The sequence below is a fragment of the Pristis pectinata genome, chromosome 13 (genome assembly GCF_009764475.1).
Source record: "Pristis pectinata isolate sPriPec2 chromosome 13, sPriPec2.1.pri, whole genome shotgun sequence".
NCBI lineage: Eukaryota > Metazoa > Chordata > Chondrichthyes > Rhinopristiformes > Pristidae > Pristis > Pristis pectinata.
Genome location: NC_067417.1, coordinates 35,889,221 through 35,914,637, shown reverse-complemented (window position 1 = coordinate 35,914,637; position 25,417 = coordinate 35,889,221). Strand labels below are relative to the sequence as shown.

The 25,417-nt window shown below is 39.5% G+C and overlaps 1 protein-coding gene across 1 annotated transcript in view; it reads right to left on the bottom strand.

Annotated features, from left to right (window-relative positions):
• Nucleotides 1-25,417, bottom strand: part of lpcat2 (lysophosphatidylcholine acyltransferase 2) — a 54,693-nt gene that overhangs the window by 4,820 nt on the left and 24,456 nt on the right. The window contains exons 8-13 of the mRNA XM_052028650.1: nt 12,418-12,472; nt 9,289-9,371; nt 8,825-8,950; nt 6,654-6,807; nt 6,183-6,281; nt 2,956-3,097 (exon numbers count right to left, since the gene is read on the bottom strand). Of these exons, the coding sequence (XP_051884610.1) occupies nt 2,956-3,097; nt 6,183-6,281; nt 6,654-6,807; nt 8,825-8,950; nt 9,289-9,371; nt 12,418-12,472 (659 nt within the window). The remainder of the gene's footprint in view (nt 1-2,955; nt 3,098-6,182; nt 6,282-6,653; nt 6,808-8,824; nt 8,951-9,288; nt 9,372-12,417; nt 12,473-25,417) is intronic.

Sequence of the window (25,417 nt, the reverse complement as noted above, 5' to 3'; positions counted from 1 at the left end):
TTCAAGAGGGAATATAATGCAAAGATTTAGGAGGAAAAGTGGAAGGTAATTAAATTCTTACATATTCTCGTCTTAGTTGAATGTGTTTATTTTTTGTGATTTTGGTTACTTTTTAAAATTGTAATTGATCTGTAATTATTTATTAATCTTAAACATCAAACATTTATAAACTATTTTGAAAAATCACTTACAGCTGGCAAGGCTGGGGACTGGGTTGTCAAAGGCTTTTGGGGGCAGGGCTTCTCACTCTGCTACTAGGGACCCTGCCACCACTTGGGCCACACCAATGAAGTCACAGATAAAGGCAGCGAGTGAGATTGGCCCTCTGCATCCTGATCAGGTAAGCATAGTCAGAGACCAGAAGCAGCAATTCTGGAGGGACCAGGTCAGCAAGTTCCAGCCAAAATTATGAAGGCAACATGCCAAAAGATATGCATTTACTCCATTATGTAGGATTGGAGTGGATCAAATAAACAAAACCAGAGTATTAATATCCTGTATCAATTACAAAACTGAAAAAAATATTCTAGTTTCTATACGATTGGTCCTGACAAAAGTATGAGAGTTTCAAATGAAAGCCAAAATATGGTTGATGTCAGACACAGAAATCTAACCAATTTCATCAAAACCTGCATCCTTTCTATCCAGCAACACAAGGGAAGTTATTGGGAAAAATTCCGAGGGAACAGGTTTAATCTACACTTGGAAAGGCGGGGATGAATTAAAGATGGTCAAGTATGGCTTTGTCAGGGGGAGGTCCTGTCTAACCAATCTGAATGAATTTTTCAGAGAGGTTATAAAATGCATTGATATAATCTACATGAAATTCAATCAGGCCTTTGACAAGGTCCCACTTGGGAGTCTAAAGGGTTAGTGCCCATAGGATCCAGAGTAAGTTAGAAAAATGGAAGGTTATTTTTGTGATTGCAAGCCTATGACATTGGTGTGCACAGAAATCTATGTGGAGACCCGTGTTATATGTGTTACTGTTTGTTATATACATTAACAATTTGGATGTTAAAGTATGAGGTATGATTAGTGGGTTTTCAGATGAAACAACAATTGATGCTGATATTGATAGTGAGCAGAATAGTTGTAGACTACAAGACAATACTGAGGAGTTAGTAAGATGGGCAGAACAATGGTTGATGCAATTTTGTCCTGGTAAGTGGGAGGTGATGCATTTTGGGAAAACTAATAAGACCAAGCCACACACAGTGAATGGTGGATTGATTGGGGGGGACTGAGGAATGGAGGGACTTTGGTGTGCAAGTCCAAGGATCCTTGAAAATAGTTGAGAAAGCATGTGCGATATTTAGCTACATTTGCCAGGACATAGATCATAAAAGCAGGAAGGATACGGTACAACTTTTTAAAACATCAGTTAGGTCACAGCTGGAGTGTACAGTTTTGGTTGCCATATTCTAGGAAGGTTGTGATTGCACTGGAGGAGGTCCATAGAAGATTCACTAGGATGTTGCTTGGGATGGAGTGTTTCAGTTATGAAGAGAAACTGAATAGGCTGAGTTAGATTCCCTTGGAGGGTTGGGAGACCTGAATGAGGTATACAAATGAGCTGTTATAATAGACCAAGTAGATAGTAAGGAACCTTTCCTCACAGCAGAGGTGTATAAAACCAGAGGTCATAGGTTTCAGGTAATTGGTAGATTGTTTAGATGGGATTCGAGGAAGAATTTTTCCACTCAGCTGTTTGCAATCTGGAACACATTGACAGAGAGGGGGGAGATGAGAGGTACTCTCACAACATTTAAGTACCACCTAAATGACCATTTGAATCACTAAGACATGGAAGGCTATGGTCTAAGTGCTGGAAAATGAAATTAGTATAGATGGGTTTTTGATGGTTGGAATGGACACTGTGGGCCAAGGGGCTTGTTTATGTGCTGTATGACTTTACGACTCCACAAATTCTGCTGAAGAATTCTGTTTAACAATAATGATCTTTAATAGGCTGTCAAACTATCTGGATCTAGCATGGAAACATTTATTAAGGGAGAGGTATCCTGATCTGATCACTTTTACCCAGCATTGACATGAACAATTTAGGAATAGTCCCTATTAATGGTGCTTTAATTTTTCAATTTTCTGATGGAGTGTTATACAAATGAACAAAATTACTCTTGAAAAGATCTTTTCAGACAATAGGTACCACCTTCATTTAGTTTGAATATCAGATGGAGGCATTTTTGGCACACAACAGCACCTGGTCAGAGATTTCTAAGGAAATTTACAAAAAAATTTACAAGACAGTTATGGTAGCATGTTGACCTCATGTTTTCAATGTGCTGGGTTATGAATAGAGAAAATCATAGACATTTCAGAACAGGACAAAGCCATCCATCCCATTTGCCAATTTGAGGAGTGCTAACCACTGCCAACATTACTAGGCAGTGTGGTTGATAATAAAATTATTGGCAACAAAACGATATCAAAGGATCTTTGGATGGGTACAAACAAAACCAAATAGAATATAAGTTGGAGAACAGGGAGATAAAACATTTCAGAGAATAAAAAATGCAAAGGAATACACAATACGTGATAGTTACTGAAATTTCTATATTTCATCCGTGCTCTCAAATCTTTCTATCACACCTCTCCCCATGGCTTTTATATCCTCAGGCTCTATGACCTGCCAAATATTGGTGCTCTAATTTAAATTTAACTCTCTACCACTGGTGACTATGCTTTCAGCTGCCAAGTCCCTCAGTTCTGGAATTATATTCTTAAATCATTCTACCTCTCTACCACATTTAAGAAACTTCTTTGAAGTTACATTTTTGATAGAGCTGGTCAGCTGGCACAATAGCAGCTTGGAACAATTTTGCTATGTCAAATGTAATGTACAAATAGATGGGTGGGTGGGAATAAAATTGATCAAAGAGGAATAAAAATATTCTCTTATCACTGGAAACTGCAAAATTAACATTTACTCACCATATGAAATCTTTCCAGAATTATTTACATCAATGGTTTTGAACAATTCAGAAACATCAAGATCATGCACACTGAATGCAGATCGCAAAAGATGGGAGAACTCATCTTCACTTATATATCCATCTTCATCCACGTCAAACACCTGAAATATGAAGGGAGGTAACTCTAACATTTTTACTTTCCACACGCAAATGATTTCACCATTTTTGGCAACATGGCTGTAAAGTTGAATTTTATGGCAAAACCTGATGACCAAGCTTAACATGAGTAGGAACAATCAAAAGGACAGAAAATAGCACAAATATAGTCAAGCTAAGATTTTGTCCTGTGTTTTGTAGTGAATGAAAGAAGAATGCTTACAGTTGACCTCAAAGAAAACTATCCAAAAAAAATTTAGTGATCTGTGGTGTGGGAATTTTACAAAGTACAAAATAAAGATTGAAACATACACATCAGAGTAAGGCAGAACCTGAACTACTAGATTTTGAAACCTTTTTGAGAGAATTACAATTCTTATGTATACATAGAACATAGAACGGTACAGCATAATACAGGCCCTTCGGCCCACAGATGTTGTGCCAACCTTTAAACCTCGCTTAAGACTATGTAACCCCTTCCTCCCACATATCCCTCTATTTTAAATTCCTCCATATGCTTATCTAGTAATCTCTTGAATTTGTCCTTTTTGACCTCTTTGGAGTATAAAGTTAGCTATAAAGCTAGAGTTTACAATTCCATTAATAAACATTTAAAGCCTCATCCAACAGTAAGTAACTTTTTCCAGGGTTATATGCAGTGAGAATAGTTTGAAAATATTCTGGGCATTTCTTGTTAAGGCCCACCGGCAGCTACTCAACTATGAGCACACTTAGACTTTTTTTAATTGGAAGCTCTGTAAACAGGCATAAACTGCTAGTTACCTATTCCAGTCAGCTTTCTGGTCCTCTTACAGCCCATGCATTGGCAGACACCAGTGATTCAGTTAGTACCATTACGAGCTGGAAGTGCATCACTGGCTTTTGGCCATCAGACCAAGGCTTAGTCCTGTGTTCTGTAATTGACGAGAGCACAATGCAACACATGGGGACATTGCTACATTGGGCAAACTCATCTGTAGATTGGAACTTACCTGGGGCCTCAGGCTGACTTCGAGCTGGAAAGGGCCAATGAAATGGGACAATATGGCAGATTACTTAATGCACGACTTTGCAACAGATTTAAATGTTGGCTATATTTAGTACAACTTTAAACAATTTTCTTCTGATAGTAAACATTACAGATTTCAAAACACATCTGATTTGCAAGGAAGTCAGGAAGCAGCAACTGAAGTGACCAGTTTATTAATAGCTTGTGAACCACTTACCTTCAGGAAGCCCCCACCCCCCCGCCCCCACCCCTAATCCACTGGGAGCTAACCTCTTGTAGGAATAATGCACCCAAAAGCATACTGAAAGAAACAGCATGCTTTCAATGGCATGCAGCCAAAGAGCTTGCCAAGAGGATGCATTCCCTTAAATTTTCATCAGATCACTCATTTCCCTTGATTGGAAATCAAGGTTATAAAACAGCACAGCATCAGCAGTAACAGTGAATCAATGGCAGCAACTTCTAGATTTTGATGTTTAACCTGTTATGAACCAGCAGCAAAAGAGACACACTGAGTCATGATTCAGTGTTAAAAACTATTTTATTAATCACTACTTATAATAATACGAAAAATAGAAGTAAACATGTTAGTATGTTAGAATTCAAGAGAAAATGTTAAACCTTGAACATTAACCCCAAAAACTAAACTCGTCGTGTGTGTGTGGCAAAGTCCCAAACTCCAAGTTCAGGAATGGTTCTTAAAGTTCAGTTCCGCAAGCCATAAGGTGAAACATGAGCAAAGGCTTCTTCAACAACCACCGTTGTCTGAAGATAAGACGTAGACATAGAGAAACATAGAGAGAGTAATTATGAAGTCCAAATGTTCCACGATGGAACCCAAACAACACTTCAGTGTTTACTCGGTAGTGACTTCCTCACCCTGAAAAGCATCCGAAACGTGGTTGTCCACACAAATACCTGTCAGCAACAAAGTGAACTCCACTGGATTACTTCCAATTTCCATACATGGATTTCTGTGGCAGACACAGTTATTGTTTCTCATCCATCGATAGAGAACACTAGCAGGCTGGTGTCTCTCTCCCTTCTCTCTCTCTCTCTCTCTCCCCCCCTTCTTCTGACCTCTTCAACAACATCATTACGTCCTTTATCTTCTATTGATGTAAGCACGCCACACACACTATCTTAAAGGGACTTTCACCAAGTCCGTAACAAACCAGATATGTGTGCACTCCAATGCTGCTGTCAGTTTCAATGTAATGAAGGAAAACACTATTTGGTACACCATCGCTACAACCACAAAATCCAGGCCATATCTTTTATTTGCTGACATCTGGAAACCAGTGAACTTTAAAGTCACAAGGGACATTAATTGAAATAATCAAGAAATACCTTCTCTCACAATGCAAATTTGTTGACTATGGAAAGGCTGAGACACACTTAGAATAGAATATTTACATATAAAGGATTTATTAAGCAGACAGTTGAACAGTTTCATGGCACAGTAACTCCCTCTTAAGACTGCAGAATATTGGCACCATTGGCACAAATATTGTCACAATCTGCTGGGAAAGGTTCCGGAATGGCCAGCAGAAAAATGGGATCTGGTGTCAGAGAGGGGTAAAGTTATAAATCTCCTGCACTTGCACCCAAAGTAAAGCAGGTACCTAAAGGAGATCCATAGCGATACGTGCAGATCTGGTAGCTCCTATTAAAGCAAAGTGCTCTTGCTCCACTCGTTTTCCACAGAGCCAGCTGAACTCTGCTTGAGAGAAGAAAGACAAACTTCTTGCACTGTTTGGCCATTCTAGCTTCAAGGTTGCTTTTCCTTTTGTTCTAGTATCACATGAGTAGGCAAAATTATGAAGACACTGTTCCAATATTATAAACGTCTTTTCATTTTCCCTGCAGCAGTATAGCTTGATGATGAGGAGATGCCACAGAAATAATGGCACCAAATTGTTTTGAACAAAAACCTTCTTCAAGGAAACAATGATCCTCCTTTAATTATTTTAAATTCAACTGTATTCATATCTGAATGATAATTTATTTTGGGAGATATACATGGACAGTAAAATAATTTGTTCAATCTTACAGCGTGGAAATATTAGTACTACTTTTACCTTAAATGCAAACTGAACGGTTTCCTCTGTGTTGGCAGGACTACAAAGAATCACCAGACCAATTACGTATTCTCTGAAATCTATGGTGCCATCACCATTCTACAATGAAATAAAAACACATGATCAAACTTACTATCTATTAAATATTATCTGACTTAAAATTCTGGCCAATTGAGGTGATAAATGTATGTGACATTACAATCTAATGAATCACTTGCATAGATCTAAACTATATCTGGAATATAGTTGTATATGAAATTGTTTATAAAATTAGAGTATTGCAAGAAGAACATAGTTATGCTACAAGTATCATTTTAACATGCATTTTATGGATAAACTGTCACCATGATTGAATCATATTAAAAATTTTATTTCCAATTTAACTCCTACTGCACATAATAATCTAATTATTTAAACTGCTTAATTACTCTTGAATTATAATCAATATTTTAAAGGTAAGTAAACACCTACTCGATCAAAAAGATGAAACACCTCCTTCAGTGCAGGTGAGATTGGCAGTTTCAAATGTTCTGCAAATTCTTCAATACCAATCCTTCCCCCTTTGGATTTACTGGCAATTGCAGCAAAACCATCCAGTTGTTTTCTTACATTGTCCCATTTCAGACTGCAACAGAAAAACAAATTATTGTACTTTGTAAAAACAAAGTAGTTGAATACGAAATTTTAAAAGCCAAGAGTTTCAAAGGGCTGGTTCTTTATCACCGCGTATGTCTGGTCATCAAAATTCCATGGGCAGGTAACATAGTAACAACAGGAAAAAAATGAGAAACAAAAATTAAAAGCTACGAGTTCTGAGATAGAATTCATACGATCAGCCTTTTTCTGTATTTATTGTTCCAACAAAAATTGCTATCAGAGAGAAATATAAAATGTGGAAATGCTCAGCAGGTCAGGCAGCGTTCTAACGAAGAGATGAAACAGATTAAAATTTTCAGGACTGCAAACCCTCATCAGATTAGAGAAGTAAGAAAACAAGAGTGTTTTGAATTGTGGAGAGGGTGATGGTGGAGAGAACAAATGGAATATCTAATAATAGGGTGGAGACCAAGGTTGTCCAGGTGACAAAATGCTTTCTGAGCCATTTAATTAGTAGGTGAGTGAGGGCAATTAGAGAGAGAATAAAAACGAAAAGAACAAGCTGGAATTGTGAGGGGCAAAACACAGCAAGTGTTAGAAATATGAAACAGAAGAGTAGGCTGGAAATATCCAGGAGATCAGGCACTAACTGTGGAAAGAGAAAAATTGAGTTAATGTTACAGCTGGATGCCCTTGCATCACAATTGGCTTTTCCCACACTTTCACTCATCTTCTTTCTTGCCTGCCAGAGCAAGGAGGGGTTTCCCTCCTTCTTCAGCTTTCACCCTACCAATATCCACATCCACCTTCCCTAACTTCCATCACTTTCAATGAAATTCCACTAGCAGACATCATTTTCTCTCTGCTCAGCATACAGAAGGATCACCAGAAAAATGAACAGTTCCGATTCCACAAAATTCTCACTACTGCCAGGTCCGTGGTGATTTCACTCATCTTTGCAAAGAGGACACTAAATTCCTCAGAATAATGTTGTCAGCTATGTCCAATTGCAAAAATAATTTGGGGTTCAGCTGGACACTGCAGTTTCCCTGTCCATTGCCTGCTTGATGAACACTGAAATGAAAAATTGGACCTGACGTACAAAGTAAACATTGCCACTCCACAGAGAGAAAATATGTAAGAGGTAACTTCATGCAGTAGCTGGAATTACGTAACAATTCAGGAAACGTGTGGAGAGGAAAACAGAGTTAACATTTCAGCTCATTGATCTTTCATTATATATGGAGTACCTTTTCTCCTCTGATCCTTCTCCTCCTTCAATTACATTTGAACAGATAAGAAGACCCAGAATCAGCTAGTTGGATTAAAAGTACACACACATAAGTTACACAACAGACCAGGGGACTCTCAACCCATATTTACACACAGGTTCTGTGTAAAATAAATACTTTCTTCATATTCCTGCTGTACCTTGTAATGTGTTATTTTCATTACTGGGGAAATGAAATTTATTTAGCTGTTTTTATTTAAAATGAAATTAAAATAAGCCCAACATAACCAAAATCCGTTTAACCATAAAATTAGTTTACTTCACGTCTTGGCCTGAGATGCAGACTTATTTTTCACTCATTACTGAAAGCTTGCTCTCTGAATATTTCGCTCCACTCATTTCACATTTTGCTTTCCCTCAACCGTTCTTTGATGTGATGGCAGAGAATTTCTTCACAATTGTTCAATCTACAAGCACCAGGGCTCACCAAAATGCCTTCCCAGCAGCAGACAGGAATTGCCAGGATCACTTTTCCATTTATTCTATTGCTGTTCCATTTATATATCTTTATCATAGGTTTCTGGGAGCTAATGCCTGATGTTTAATAATGAAGAGATGAATTACTTTTACATTTTGTCAGAACATGAAAAGAGTTGAAAAAATTGTTTCAACATAGCAAAAAACTGCATTCATTGGTTCAGCAATTCCTTGAAAAAAAGTTTGCAATCAGAAGATTTGTATTCTTATTTAAAAATTCAACTTTAAACCTGAATCAAGCATCTAAACTACCCCATAAAAGTTAGGATTTACATACTTGAGTTTTTTGCTAATTTTGGTAAATTCCACCAAGCCAGCTTCCATCGGCAAAGTCAGTTCACCTGCCGAAATCATCAATCTGCAATCTTCAAATGTGTGATCTGTCATTGGCACATCTAATTCTCTACAGAAATAATGAAGGATAATATAACAGAGGAATCAAAATTAATAATACCCTGATTTTTACATGCCTTAAAAGATATTCACAACTGGATACAAAGGCTATTGTTCTCCCATCATATTATATGTTGATTAACACCATTCAAGTTATTTCAAATAGAATACTGATAACCATGCTCAAACTATGAAAATACGAGGGGGTAACTGAAACGTTAACAGTCACTTTTTGTGGTCCTATATTTTCTCATTACAGAAAAAGTGAAATAACCTCCGAGAAGAAACACCAAATAAATCCCCCAAAAATGTTAAGTATAGAAAAACAAGCAGAAGCAAGCCACTTACATTGCCATAATACTACGCACTCTGTTGCCATACAGGAAGGGATCACACTGTTCTTCAGCATTTGGCACATATACAGGCAAAAACTGCAAAAGTTCATTATGGTAGTTTTACATCACTTAATTCAAAGAGGGATAAAGCATTCAGAGAATAGACTAAAATAACTATTTAGCAACTATACATTAAACTAGAGCTGTACAACTGAATTACCTGCACGTAATCAAGGATTATTATAGTGATAGCCAAAAGGCAACACCACACTTTGAGCCAATAATTCAGAAATTGTGCATAATGCCTACATCAAAAAGTAAAATTATGTACGAATACAAAAACAGATTATTGAATAAACATTTAAGTGCATGGCTTCTGCTAAATAATTTGAACAGAGACATAGAAAAAAATAAAAATAACTGTGCATTTGCATGGCTTTTGTGCAGTTCGAGCAAGACAGTTAGAATGTGTGTTGTTCAAGGCCTATTAAAAACGTTATCACATAATCAATGCTGTCACTTGATACCAAGGGAATGCTACACTGTCAGAAGTACCATCTTTCTGATGGCATGTTAATCTGAGGTCCTGTTCACCCTCTCAAATGGATTTAAATGATGTCATGATATCAGTCAAAGGAGGATTTCCCAATATTATAGTCAATATATACCTCATTGCCATTCATTGGATAATGTTACATGCAAATTAGTTGCCTTGTTTTATTACCCAGTGACTATGTTTCAAAACTACTTTGCAACAGCTTTCTCATCTTGATTTTGTGAAGAATAATTATATACATGTTCTTTCTTTTGAGGCGCATCAAGTGCAAACTCAGCAATTAAGTTTTATTTTGAAAAAAGTAGTCTTAAGTGCCTGGATGACTGGACAGGAAATAAAATAGATGCATTTCACAACAAATATCCAATTACTCACTCAATTAATTGTACAAAATTTATAATAAAGCAAGGAATTTTCATTATAAGCACACATATGATGAACATTGTGTGTGAGTGGGTGGGGGAGTTAATAAAATTGTACCTATTATAATTGTTTTCACATCCTGCATTGAATAACTTGAACCACCCAACATAGTAACAATTTATGAAAGTCAATTAGAATTGCACAATAACCAGTGAAAAGGCTAAGCAAAACTGGCATTTTTGCTTAGAGCAAAAAGGGCGTTCACTTCTTATTGCTGGAATCATTTGCTAAATAACTTTCTGTATTTTGGAATTTTGACTGCAAAATTGCTAAATGTGTTTATGAGGCAGAATGCTGTACAATGGTCAAGAAGTTTTAGGAATGACTTCCTGTATCCAAAGATGGGAATCAGGTTGCTCACTTTATTCTGGTTATTAGAGAACAAGCAGCAGCAGGAGGTGGAAGGGCCGGTGGAGCCTGCAATTGAAACACCTCTGGTTACCTTAGCCCTTTATAAACCAAGGAGATGTGGAGATCAAAGTCTGTATTATACTTGTATGAACATGATCAGATGGAGGCAATTCAACTCTCTTCAGTATGGCATGGTTAGCCCCAGACAAGCAGCCCAATGCATTGAGTAACTCCAGTGAAGCATTTTTCATTTTAATACTGTTGCTCCAAGTCTGTTCACTTTACCAGCATTTGGGCTTTCCCTCCAATGTACTCATTCCCGAGTTTTCTCTCCCAATTGCACCTGCTCTTTGCTTTCTCTTTAATTTTCAGTCTTGATTACCTGGAATGCTGATCACTATACAGGTGTATGGGAAAATTTCAGTTTTCCAACAGCGTCATCAATGCTCTGCACATTGATTGAAAAATGTATACAACCTAATCATTTTTTAATTAAGCCACAGTTAATAATACAAAATTATGCTTGTTACAATTGCCCCTTTAAAATATTTCTGCAACAATACTGAGTTTTTCACATTCTATTACAATCTGTAAAAGTGCATTTAAAACAGTAAATAAAGGCAACAAAATTGGAAGGAGCAGCTGATAAAGACAACGAATAAGAATGGCCCCATAATTTATGACTAAACTCATAAATAAGATCCCATCCTGGATTTATTGAAAAGCATTCCATTTAAGGATTTTGATCAATAAGTTAGTCAAGACTATGTTAAACAGAATAATGTAGATATGTCCAGGATAATGATAGTGTTGTCACTAATTGTCTGTGGTGGTGGAATCCTGTTTCAATTCTGAGAGGATGTGGAACATAAATCTTGCTTTATCTTAGGATGGAAGGGCATGCCCCGGAGTGGGCAGGAAATGACCCCCAGTGCGGTTGTGAGGCTTGGCTCAGCTTAACTCCTACATCTCATCATTAAGTTGCAGCACAGAATCTGACCTGGCAGGAGAAACCAGATTTAAAATGCCAGTCGATCTGTATGAGGATCTCGTATGAAGGGGATGGTAAAATTCATCCTTTATTTTCTGATTATTTATAACTTTTAGCTTATAGAGTGAAGAGACATAAAGTCAGGTGGTCACTTTCATGTCACCAGATATTGACATTTATTTCATTGAAATCCACACTAATTGCTCAGAATTACCCAGTTTAAAAACAAACAGGAAAAGTGAACTTATAATAACCAGAAGCAATTTGTATTACAGTCTAGATAATGTTCTTCATTCTTCTTTTCAAATTACAATTTCTTTACTAAGCTTTGGCTCAGATTGGCAGGAATTACACCTTTTCTTAATTTCTAGTTCAATTTTGGCAGGAATTTTATTTTTTTTAAAAAACAATCGCATACACAAGGCTGGCATTATAATTGATTATTTACGTTCCATTCTTCTGAGAAGAGTCCACGATCCCCTTAAAAATATCCACTTCTCTACAAAGCTGTGCACTTTTACACTTTCTTGAATATGGAAGCAATAATCAGGGAATTCTTGCAGCTTAAAATTTTAACAAATCTGTGCATTACTGCACTTTCAAAAAGTCATTTTCATGTCAAAAGCCACTTCTGAAATCACTAAATCACTTATCCAAGTCAGTGTGCTCTGTTGCCAAGTTAACCTTTTTGCATGAGAATTATCAAACATCTTTCAGCTTTTCAAACATCTTGATTGTATCTCCTCTCATTCTTTTTTCTCCTCTGAGAAGTTTACTCAACACAAATTTTAATCAATGCAAGCAGATTTGTATAATCTTACCTCAACTTCCACCGCTGTGTAAGGTTGACATAATGTTAAGAACATAAGCATTGACCTGCAAAAGAACAAATGGCATAACTTGAAATACCAACTATTAAAGAGTTCTTCAGATACCTTGCTATTCAAGGCTTTCACCCCAGAATGGAAAGATGTATTTCTTTGTATGTTGCATGAGAATACCAACATTGTAGTCAGAACAGATCACTGGTTAAAAACAATACACTAACTGATGGCATATACATTATGCCACAGAACATTGAACAATACAGCACAGTATGTGCCCTTCGGCCCACTATCCTGAGCTGCCCTATATAAACCTTATGCCCATTCAATCTATCCCCCTCTTTACTTCACCTCCCATAACCCGCTATTGTTCTTTCATCCATGTGCCTATCTAAGAGTATCTTAAATTACCCTATCGTATCAGCCCCTACCATCACCCCTGGCAGTGCATTCCAGGCACCCACTACTCTCTGTGTAAAAAAAAACCTACCTCTGACATCTCCCCTGAACTTTCCTCCATGCACCTTAAATGGGTGACCTCTAGTATTGGCCATTGCAACCTTGGTGAAAAGATGCTGGCTGTCCACCCTGTCCATCCCTCTCATAATTTTATATACCTCCATCAAGTCTCCTCTCATCCTCCATTGCTCAAAAGAGAAATGCCCTAACTCGCTCAACCTCTCCTCATAAGACATGCTCTCCAACCCAGGTGGCATCCATGTAAATCTCCTCTGCACCCTCTCCAAAGCTTCCACATCCTTCCTATCATGTGGTGACCAGAACCAAACATAATATTCTAAGTATGGACTAACCAGAGTCTTATAGAGCTGCAACATTATCTCTCAGCTCTTGAACTCAATCCCCCAGCTAATGAAGGCCAGCAAAGCATACTCCTTCTTAACCGCCCTATCCACTTGCATGGCAAATTTGAGGGATCTATGAACTTGGACCCCAAGATCTCTCTGTTCCTCCACAATGCTAAGAATCCTGCCCTTAACCACGTACTCTGCCTTCAAGTTCATTCTCCCAAAATGTATCACTTTGCACTTCTCTGGATTGCACTCCATATGCTACTTCTCTGCTCAGTTCTGCATCCTGTCTAAATCCCGCAGCAACCTACGACAACCTTCTTCACTGCCTACTACTCCACTAACCTTTGTGTCATCTGCAAACTTACCAACCCATCCTTCCACTTTCTCATCCAAATCATTTATAAAAATCATAAAGAGCAGGGGTCCCAGAACAGATCCCCGTGGAACACCACTTGTCACTCTCCTCCAGGTTGAATACTCGCCTTCTACAACCACCCTCTGCCTTCTGTGGGCAAGCCAATTTCAAATCCACACAGCCAGCTCTCCATGGATCCCATACCTCATGACTTTCTGAACGAGCCTACCATGGGGAACCTTGTCAAATGCCTTGCTAAAATCCATATATACCACATCCTCCGCACTACCTTCATCAATTTGTCTTGTCACTTCCTCAAAAAACTCTATTAGGCTTGTGAGGCATGACCCGCCCTTCACAAAACCATGTTGATTATCCTGATTAAGACTATGCTTCTCCAAATGCTCATAAATCCTGTCCCTAAGAATCCTCTCCAATAGTTTGCTCACCACTGATGTAAAACTCACTGGTCTATAATTCCTGGGATTATCCCTTTTACCTTTCTTAAACAATGGAATGACATTTGCCATCCTCCAATCCTCTGGTACCATTCCTGTGGCCAGAGAGGACTCAAAGATCATTTTAACGCTCCAGCAATCTCTTCCCTTGCTTCCCATAGTAACCTAGGGTATATCCTGTCCAACCCCAGGCACTTATCTGTCCTAATGCTTCTTAGTAGTTTCAACACTGCTTCTTTCTTCACCGCAACATGGTCCAACACATTTGCCTGTGCTACGCTAATCTCACATTCATCTCAGCCCCTCTCCCTAGTGAACACTGAAGCAAAATATTCATTTAGGACCTCCCCCACCTCCAGATACATTTCCCCTCCCCCCCCCTTATCTCTGAGTGGTCCTCCCTCACCCTAGTCATGCTCTTGTTCCTCAAATATGTGTAGAATGCCTTAGGGTTTTCCTTAACCCTACTTGCCAAGGCCTTCTCATGTCATGTCTGCTCCTATCTTTGTCCATGGCTATGCTAAAGGTCAGAGAGTTGTGGTCACTATCCCCGAAATCCTCACCCACCGAGAGGTCTTTCACCTGACCAGGTTCATTGCCTGATACCAGATCCAGCATCGCCTCTCCTCTAGTCAGCCTGTCTATATACTGTGTCAGGAATCATTCTTGTACACATATAACAAAGTCTGCCCCATCTAAACCTTTTGCACTAAGGAGGTGCCAAACAATATTAGGGAAGTCAAAGACACCTATGACAAAACCCTTTTATTTTTGCATCTTTCCAAAATCTGCATACTTATCTGCTCCTCAGTGTCCTGGCGGCTAATTGGGGGCCTATAGAGTAATAGAGTGATCACTCCCTTCCTGTTTCTGACTTCCACCCACACTGACTCAATAGATAATCCTTCTATGATGTCCTCCCTTCCTACAGCTGTGATATTATCCCTGATTAGCAATGCCACACCCCCCCATGACTCCTTCTACCCCCCCTTCTCTATCCATTTTGAAAAATCCAAACTCCAAAACCTCAAGCAGCCATTCCTGCCCTTGCGACAGCCAAGTCTCTGTAATGGCCACATTGTAATTCCATGCACTAAGTTCATCACCCTTATTCTTAACACTTCTCGCATTAAGGTAAACACATTTCAACCCACCTAACTGATTGCATTTATGCCCCGTCCCCTGCCTATCCTTCCTCACCTTCTCTGTACACATCACACCTACTTCTACACCAACTGATCCATCTTCTAATGTTACACTCCAGTTCCCATCCCCCTGCCAACCTAGTTTAAACCCTCCCCAACAGCTCTAGAAAACCTGCCTGCAAGGACATTGGTCCCTCTCCAGTTCGGGTGTAACCCATTCCTTTCGTACAGGTCATACCTACCCCAGAAGAGATCCTAATGATCCACAAATCTGAACCACTGCCCCCTGCACCAACCCTTCAGCCACTCATTAGTCTGTTGTATCTTCCCATGTTGTCCTTAGATACAGGACTGACAACCAAAAATCTCCTCTGGCAACAATAGAAACCAAATAAATTTGCTGGAAAAGAGTACGTGTTAATGCGAAAGACAAACTTCAGACAAATTCCTGGCAACAGGCTATTTCACTACCAGATAGTTGTAAACAAGAAGTCCATTTGGCCACCTTAACTTCAACCTAAGGAGCCCCCATAGAGGAGCATTCAATTGGTTCTCTAATTAGCTTAATGTGTTATCTAACTCTTTTCAGAGGTCATACTTGCATTTGAGAATTTTTTTGACAACAGGCCTAAATTTACTTATTCTGAATACAAAAACCCTGAAAATTTTAAGTAATGACAGAAAATAGTGCAACTACTCAGTGAGTAGGCAGCATTTCAGGAAAAAATAAGAGCTAATGCTTTATGTTGATGACTTTTCATGAAATCTGGTTCTGATCAACTAGTTCAGAGTTCTGATGAAAGACCATAGACCTGAAATGTTAATTCTTTTTCCTCAAATACTGCCTAATGCACCAAGTATTTCTAACATTTTGTAGTATTAATATGAAACTGAAATTACGTTAAACTGGTGGATACTCATAGGTCAAATTTTGCTCTTCCTACCCAATTAAGGAAGAATGAAGTTTTATAAAGAAAGGAAGTATTCTTTACATTTCTTTTATTTAAAAGGGAAGTGCACCAGTTCAACATGAATGCTGACGATCATAGCATAATAGAATGATTTAGCACTTAAATGCCAAGGCTTTTAAAAAGAGCTATTTAAATAGTCCTACTTTAGTGCTCTTTTGCCTTAGCCCAGTAAATTTCATCTTCAAATACGTATTCAATTACCGTTTGAAAGGTATTACTGAATCTGCTTCCATTACTTTTGCAGACACTGCATTCCAGGTCATATAAATCTATTAAGTGAAAATGTTTCTCCATATGCCCCATTGATTGCTTTATTAATTTGTTTAAAGCTCTCCCCTCTGGTTATTGACCCTTCTGCATTGAAACAAAATTATCTTTATTTACTTTATCATATCCCATCAAGGTTTCCAACATCTCTCTCAAATCTGTCTCTAATTTTCTACATGCCATGGCAGAAAGCTACCATTGCTCAGATCTCTCCATGAGTATTGGATAAATACATGAGATAATAAACAGGAATTGTGAAGAAGTGCCAGCCATGATGGGCCAAAGACTTCTTCATCCACCACACCTTTCCATGATTCTGTATAAATGAAGTCTTTTATCCCTGGTACAAATCTAGTAAATCTCCTCTACACCCTTACAAAGCCTTGGCGTCACTTCTGGCAAGTTTTTTTTTACCTCGGCCACAAGATTTGCAACTATGGTGAAATTATTTCATCTATTATCCTAAACTAGTTACAGACAAGGACTTTAAGCTAAAAGAATGAGTAAAAATAATAGAATTCCTCAAAACTGGGCAGCCCATATAAACTTGTCTTAGTAAATGCTTTAATGGTTTGCATTTAACCAATATATTGTACACTGGAAGTCTTCACTGAATCATTTTCCTACAGGCAGGCAGGAAAGAAGGCAGAAAAAGTACATTTTATTTGTTGTCTTATACCACTGATGGTATAAAAATGTAGCAGCTGATTTTAATGCTGCCTTTGGGTTCCCTATTAATTTCTGGGCAATGCTTTCACTTAAACAGGGAATCTTTCCAATCATTTCTATGAAATCTTAAAATTGCTCTAAGTATGAAACATATCCAAATGACAGGCTTTAGGCAACTGGAGACTGCAACAGAAAGTTCATTTTACTAAATGGAAAATATTTTCATAAGAACATTTCAACACTGAAGTATAAATCAGGAGACTGTGACAACACTATTTCCTCTTTTGCTGTAACTAATTTACAAGAATATATTTCACCATTAACTTTACTATTCAATTTATTTTTGAAAAGCAATCAAATTATATTGTAATCTTCAACACCGTTCTCTCAAAATAACATGGTAATTTCAAAAGCAGAGCTATGTAACTATGAGATTTCACTTCACACTACAAGCTACCATTAAACCTAGATGCCATTTTAATGGCTTACAATTTCCTCGCCCCAATTGTTCATCATCTCCATCAACATACAAACCCTCCACATCCAACCCATGACAGGATGGCTTAAGAGTGCACTGCCTCGTCCTTGAACTAAAGGCCCCACCAGCTTCCCTCCATCAACACACTCATTTGCCTGACTGAAAATGTTCTCACTTTGAATAACTCTCCTTCAAATTCACTCACTTTTTCCAGATCTAAGGGAATTGCATAGTCCAAGTTCTGCCTGCCTTTTCATGGGATACATGGAATATTCCTTGTTTCAGTCTTCCTCCGGCTCTGGTCCTCAACAACTTTTTCAATATATTGACAACTGTAACATGCTGCTTCCTGTACAAATACAGAACCCAAAAGCTATATTACCTTTGCTGCTAAGTTCAATCTTGTTCTAACGTTTGCATGATTCACCTCTGCCACTTCCCTACCCATTCTGGGTCTTTATCTCTGGGGACAGGTTAGTGACAAGCACTCCATTACAAGCTAACAGACTCCCAGTTATCTTGACTTCTTCCCACCCGACTTCCCATATGGACTATATTCCATTCTCCCTGTTCCTTTGTTTTTGACTTACCTGCTCTGATGGTAAGACATCTTATATAGGTGAGATGTCTTCCTTTTCCTTAACTAGGTCTTCCCTTTGTTCGGGAATATTTGGGATATTTTTCAGGAGTTATGAAGGGGAGCAGCTCTAGGGGGAGCAGCTAGTTAATTCAAATGAGAATCAGTCTTCAAAAAAAACTGTTCATAATTTAACTTCCACGGATACTTTAAGGCCATCGAATGCAATCATTGGGCGTGGGACATTCTGATTCTGCACCAAAGTAACTACTCAGGGGAAGACAATAAAATAATGTTTAAGTTAATGGGCCCTCATTGAAACCCTCATGATGAGATCAGGGGAGGCAGTTAGTGGCCATCTCCTGTATTAACAAATCACTAAAGACATATTCCTGCCATTTAATACACAGTTTGTTAATACACACGTCTGTTCCGTTACTTAATAATCTGTCAGTTTGTTTATCCAGGGAGCCAATCCTCAATACTGTAACAAAAGTCATATATTTTGTTTAATCTTTTGTGCTCAGAACCCTTCAATCCAGCCACCAGTATTTGATATTCAAAGGGGTTCTGCCAGTTGAGCTGTGCTCCCATTATAAATATGTAGTTGTGCACAGTTATCTGTTTAAACTCAAAATGTTAAAGTTAAGCAAGTAATTATAGCCATTGAAACGGTACTTGTTTACTGTTTTCTTTGTGCTTAAAAAGTATAAAACATTACTGATCTGTTGAGTGTCAGAAGAGAAATCGATTCCCCAGAAGACCTGTTTGTGTTCAATAAAGACGGTTTTGCATTTATCAGTTTCAGTCCCTTGTGACTAGGTCACAGTCACCACACCCTTCCCCCTTAGTTGATAGAGCCCCTGCCCAGATCTCATCTACTTTCTGCATCTCTGGTCTCACCCAACTTTCCTCCAGCCAGAGCAAGGATAGAGTTGCCCCTCTCTCTGACTTTCCAATCCATCAGCCTCCGTATCCTTAGGATCATCCTTTGCAATTTTCGCCACCTTGAACAAGATTCTACCAACAGATGCAACTTGCTCTCCCTTCCTCTTCAAGCATTCCAAAGGAGCCTTTGTGACTCCCTAGTCCACTCTTCCATTGCCATCACTCCTTCCCACTGCATCTTCCCATGCATCTGCAGGAGATGCAACGATTGCTAATTTATGTCATCCTCCCCCACCCCCCCACAATCCATGAACCCAAATATGCGGAGCAGAGAATCTTCTCTAGAGTGGAGAGACCAAACACAAATTGGGCGACCATTCTATTCGGTCCAAATGGGTGACCCTGCACTTCTAGTTATTTGTCATTTCAATTCTCCATCTTACTCCTGCTCTAATCTATCTATCTTTGGGCTTCTGCACTGTCCCAACAAAGCACAAAGTAAAATTGAAGAGTGTCACTTCATCTTCTGCCTGGGTACTTCGAATCCTTCAGGACACAATATTGAATTCAACAATTTCAGCTCATTTGCTTTCTCCGTTTGTATCAGAATTGCCAGTTCTGCTGTAAAGTTATCCTTCTGTAATATTAACTCAGTTTTTTCTCACCACAGAAACTTACTAATGTAGAATATTACAGCACAGTACAGGCCCTTCAGCCCACGATGTTGTGCCAACATTTTGTCCTGCTCTAAGATCTACCTAACCCTTCCCTCCCACGTAGCCCTCCATTTTTCTATCATTCATGTGTCTAAGAGTCTCTTAAATGTCCCTAATGTATCTGCCTCCACAACCTCTGCTGGCAGTGCGTCCCACGCACCCACCACTCTCTGTGTAAAAAAACTTACCTCTGACATCCCCCTTATACCTTCTTCCAATCACCTTAAAATTATGCCCCCTCATGTTAGCCATTTTCACCCTGGGAAAAAGTCTCTGACTGCCCACTCGATCTATGTCTCTTATCATCTTGTACACCTCTATCAAGTCACCTCTCATCCTCCTTCTCTCCAAAGAGAAAAGCCCTAGCTCACTCAACCTATCCTCATAAGACATGCTCTCCAATCCAGGTAGCATCCTGGTAAATTTCCTCTGCACCTTCTCTAAAGCTTCCACACCCTTCCTATAAGTGTGATCTAACCAGAGTTTTATAGAGCTGCAACATCACCTCGTGGCTCTTGAACTCAATACCCCGACTAATGAAGGCCAACACACTATACGCCTTCTTAACAACCCTATCGACCTGCGTGGCAAACTTGAGGGATCTATGGACATGGACCCCAAGATCCTTCTGTTCCTCCACACTGCTAAGAGTCCTGCCATTAACCTTGTATTCTGCCTTCAAATTCGATCTTCCAAAGTGTATCACTTCATACTTTTCAGAGTTGAACTCCATCTGCCATTTCTCAGCCCAGCTCCACATCCTATCAATATCCTGCTGTAACCTACAGCAACCTTCTACACTATCCACAACACCACCAACCTTCATGTTATCAGCAGACTTACTAACCCACCCGTCCACATCCTCATCCAAGTCATTTATAAAAATCACAAAGAACAGGGGTCCCAGAACAGATCCCTGCAGAACACCACTGGTTACTGACCTCCATGCAGAATACATCCATCTACCACCACCCTCTGCCTTCTATGGGCGAGCCAATCTTGAATCCACACAGTCAAGTTTCCCTGGATCGCATGCCTTCTGAATGAGCCTTCCATGAGGAACCTTATCAAATGCATTATTAAAATCCACGTACACCACATCCACTGCTCTACTTTCATCAATGTGCTTCGTCACATCCTCAAAGAATTCAATCAGGCTCGTGAGGCATGACCTGCCCCTCACAAAGCCATGCTGACGGTCCCTAATCAGCCTATGCTTCTCCATATGCCCATAAATCCTGTCTCTAACCTCCTGAACATTCCCAACATTTTTCCTTTGGTGTCAGTTCTCTGCAACAGCTCCAGCCTGCATTTCACAGCTTTTGCATGTACGTTGGTTTGTTTTCTCTCTCTCTCTCTCTCTCTAACTTCCCTCAACAGCATTTCACCCAGGCAATCCTGACCTCATCCGATCAGAAATATTCCCTTTTCCTTCTATCTATCCTTCCTCAACCTTCTCAACAATTTTAAACCAACTCATTTTTCTCTTTCCCTGTTCTGATAAAAGAATCCCAAAATAAAACCAGAAAAAGCTAGAAACACTCAGCAGGTCAGACAGCATCTGTGGAAAGAGAAATAGTTAATGTTTCAGATTCGGGAACTTTTGTCTGGACTGGGAAAGAGAGGGAGGAAGTTAGTTTTCAGTAGAAGAGAAAGTGGGGGACAGATGGGTAGAATAAACTGAATATTTCTAATAGGATTAATCCAAATAAGGATGGTTACACACATAGTTAGCTTCTTTGTCTGTGACTTTGTGTTTCTCAAACAAAATACGTGCTCTGCCCTTTTCAATGATTTGTGACTCAGGTCACGCTGCCATTGCAACCCCTTCAAAACAACAACACATATTGCTGTTCCTTGTTGTTTCTCTCAAAGTGCATCACTCTACACTTTTCTGCATTAAATTGCATCTACCATATGTCATTACAGTAAATTAAGTTCTAGCAGTAGAATTCAGAGGATTACCTTCTAATTAGTAAATGATAAGTTTTGGACCATTACCACAAAATACTTGTTCATGCAATGCAAAAACACCAAATATCCCTTTTTTCAAAACAAAAAGGGAAACCACAAATGAAAACTCTAGCCTTTAATTTCAACAGGAAATAGACTGAGCTTTCCGGTTGTTTGGCACTTCCTTTGCTGTTGGTTAATCTTCAAACAGGACATTATTGTATGCTTTAAGTCACTAAACTAATAAATATATAGATTTGTAAAACCACTTTAATCACACCTTCTTCTTTGTAAACCACCTTTGTAATTTTCCAAGTAAACATTTCGTACTTTCTCAGACCTAATATAAGATCATATCAAATGCATTTCTGTAGAGCACTAGCTAAAAGTGTGAACATTGTTATCTGCAGATCATCTTTTTCTATCTTTCAAAAAGACTAAATGTTTCCACAGGCCTCAATTAGAAATATTTTGATGAGTAATACATGCATTTATACACTGTATATGATGGTGAATATGAAGTCTCTACTCAAAAGGCTATTTAGAAAATTAGAATTAAGCTAACAGATATGTTAGCCTTAAATGAAGCATAAGGAAATGCAAGGTGCACTGATATCACCCTGTGAATCTTCCATTGAGAGAGGTTCTATGATAGGAATATTCTGAACAGCAAGTGCACCTTAGGATGGTATGATGCAGAGTATTACAGTGGTCTTTAGGGATAAGTATTAAAAATAATGCTATGATTCAAAACCAGCTAGCAGAGACCAAATACTTGCTAAAAGAGAACAGAAAACAAACTGCAATGAGCGAAAGAGTCACCTTTAAAACTTACTAGCATCATAAGATCGCTTCCAATCTGGATACATCAGGGAAATTTTTTTTTATATACAGACCAGCAATTACTGTGCAGTTGTAGCTGACCTGATTGAATGCCTCATAGCCATCAGCTTTTCAAAAACATATTTTCCCTATTCTATTGGTATTATTTCATCATTGTATAACTATGTCCACTTTAATCAAAAATCAACTTTTGCCTTCTTTCCTTTTCTCTCAGGAGTTAAAATGATTTAACAACCCAGTGGTTCAAATTCAGGTAACCCACACTCCCTGTGCTTCTTTCACTCTCCTTCTGGTTACAACCCCCACACCCAGTATCATTCCCCTCTGTTTGATGCCCAGTGACTTCAGTTTTACCAGGGCCCCTAGATGTCACACTCAGTCAAGTGCTGCTGATGTCAAGCACCATCATTCTCGCAGTCCGTCTGGAATTCATCTCTGGTCGATGTTTAGAGCAAAGTTTTGATGTGGTCTGGAGCTGAGTGGTCCTGGTAAAGCTGAGCGGTCCTGGTAAAGCTGAGCGTTGGTAAGTAGGTTATTGGTGAGTAAGTGCTACTTGATAGCAATGTTGATGACAGCTTCCATCACTTTGCTGTTGATTGAGAGTAAATGGATTCGGCAGTAATTAGGTAGACTGAATTTGTTCTACTATTTGTGAATGGAGGTTTTAGGGCACTGTCAAATAGGTGCATGTGTTGTAACTGTACTAGAAAAGCTTGGCTAGAGGCACAGCTCATTCTGGAAGCATAGATCTTCAGTAATGCAGCTGGAAAGCTGTCTGGTCCTGCAGCCTTTGCTGCACCGAGTGCTCTCAGCCATTTCTTGATATCATGAGTGAATTGGATTGGCTAGAGTCTGTTGGGATCTTCAACTGGAAGCCAAGTTGTATCATCTTTTCAACCAGGCTGAACATGGTTGAAAATGCTTCAGCCTTGCCTTCAGCAGGATGCTTGATGATCAGCATGGTCTCATTGGGCCAGTGGGTGATTCCATGTTGTATCACTCTATGACTCTGATTAAAGAAACTTGCTCTGTAGTCCGTCAGGTCTGTGCCAGCCATCAAGCACACATTTACACTTTCCCACATTCCCATCAACTCACCTACAAACAAGGGGCAACTTACAGTGGCGGACTACTTACTTAGGTGTCCTTGAGTTGTCGGTAGAAACTGGAGCACACAGAGGAAACCCACGCAGTCACAGAGAACGTACAAACTCCACACAGACAGTGCCATAGGAATCTAGCTTGCTGGAACTGTAATGGAGGGTGTCCTCCATGTGAAGACAGGACTTTGTTTCACCCTTGTGCAGGAATCACTTCTACTAATGCTATCATGTACTGAATGACCTGCTACAGATAAATTGGTGAGGACAAGATCAAGGAAGTTTATCCAGCATGTTGATTCACTCACCTCTTGCTAAAGACTCTTCAGGACTCAGCCACGTTGTCTGCAGTGGTGTTGCCAAGCCACTCAATGATGGACACTGAAACCCTCCACCACTGAGTACATTCTGTGCCCTCGCTACTTTCTGTATTTCTTCTAAGTGTTATTAAACATAGAAAAGTACTGATTCATCAACGGAATACAAGATAATCAAGTGGTTTCCTTATCTATGTTTGACCTGATGCCATGAGATTTCATGGGGTCTGGAGTCAATGGTGAGGACCCTATGGGCTACTCCCTTCCATCTGTATACAACTGTGCCATCATCTCAGGTGAGTCTGTCCTGCTGTTGGTACAATATGTACCAGGGATTCTGATATTGGAGTCTGGTATATCATCTGTCAGGGATGATTCTGCAAGTATGATTCCAGCAGGCTGTTTCTCCTCTAGTCAGTGTGACAGTTCTCCCAAATTTTATATCAATCCCACATGTTCAGGAGGATGACTTCGCAAGGGCAACTGGGTTGAGAATAATTTTGTGTCTGAATCAGGCACCTTGGCCGATGCCAGGTGGTGCATGCTGTTTTATTCCTTCTCTGTCCTAGTAATGGTACAAGTGAGTGGTTTGCTAGGCCATTTCAGAGAACATTCAACAACGTGGGGTGGGTCTGGTTTGGAATCACAAGTAGGCCTGAAAAGATAGTCTATACTTCCTCAGCGAAGGACATTAGTGTACCAGAGGGGTCTTTACAACAAGTCGGTTGCTTTCATGGTCATCCTTGCTCAGATTAGTTGGTGTTTCTAGCGTTTTCTTTTTTTCTTTCTAGCGTTCCGGATAGCGGCGAGTGACTGCGCAGGAGCGTGACGTCACTCGGCAGCGCGCGGGCAATTTAAAAGTCGGAGGGTTACCTTCAGTTTTTCTTTCCAGCGACCAGAGAGTGCTGGAAATTAACGAGGAGCGATTTTTTTTTTCTTTCTAGCATTCGGGATAGCGGCGAGTGACTGCACAGGCGCGTGACGTCACTCGGCAGCGCGCGGGCGATTTAAATAGCAGACCAACATATCTAGCGGGCAGCAGACTGAGAGGGAGCAGAGTGGGTTAGGCTTTGGCTCAACGGGCTTCGGCGAGAGCGGGAAAGAGGCGAGACTAATAGAGAGGGGGTAAGTTATTAGTTTATTTGTTGAACTCAGTGGTATTCAGCAAGATGCATCTAGGGTTGGTCTTATGTTTGGAGTGTCAGATGTGGGGACCCTGGGAGACTACCAGACTCCCCAATAACTACATCTGCGCAAACTGCACCGAGATGCAGCTCCTCAAGGAACGGATTGAGAGTCTGGAGTTGCAGCTCGATGACCTTCGGTTGGTTAGGGAGAGCGAGCAGGAAATAGATAGGAGTTATAAAGAGCTTGTAGACAGCACCTCTGTGGCGGTCCCCCTCAAAAACCGATATCTCATTTTAGATTCGGTTGGAGAGGATGACCTG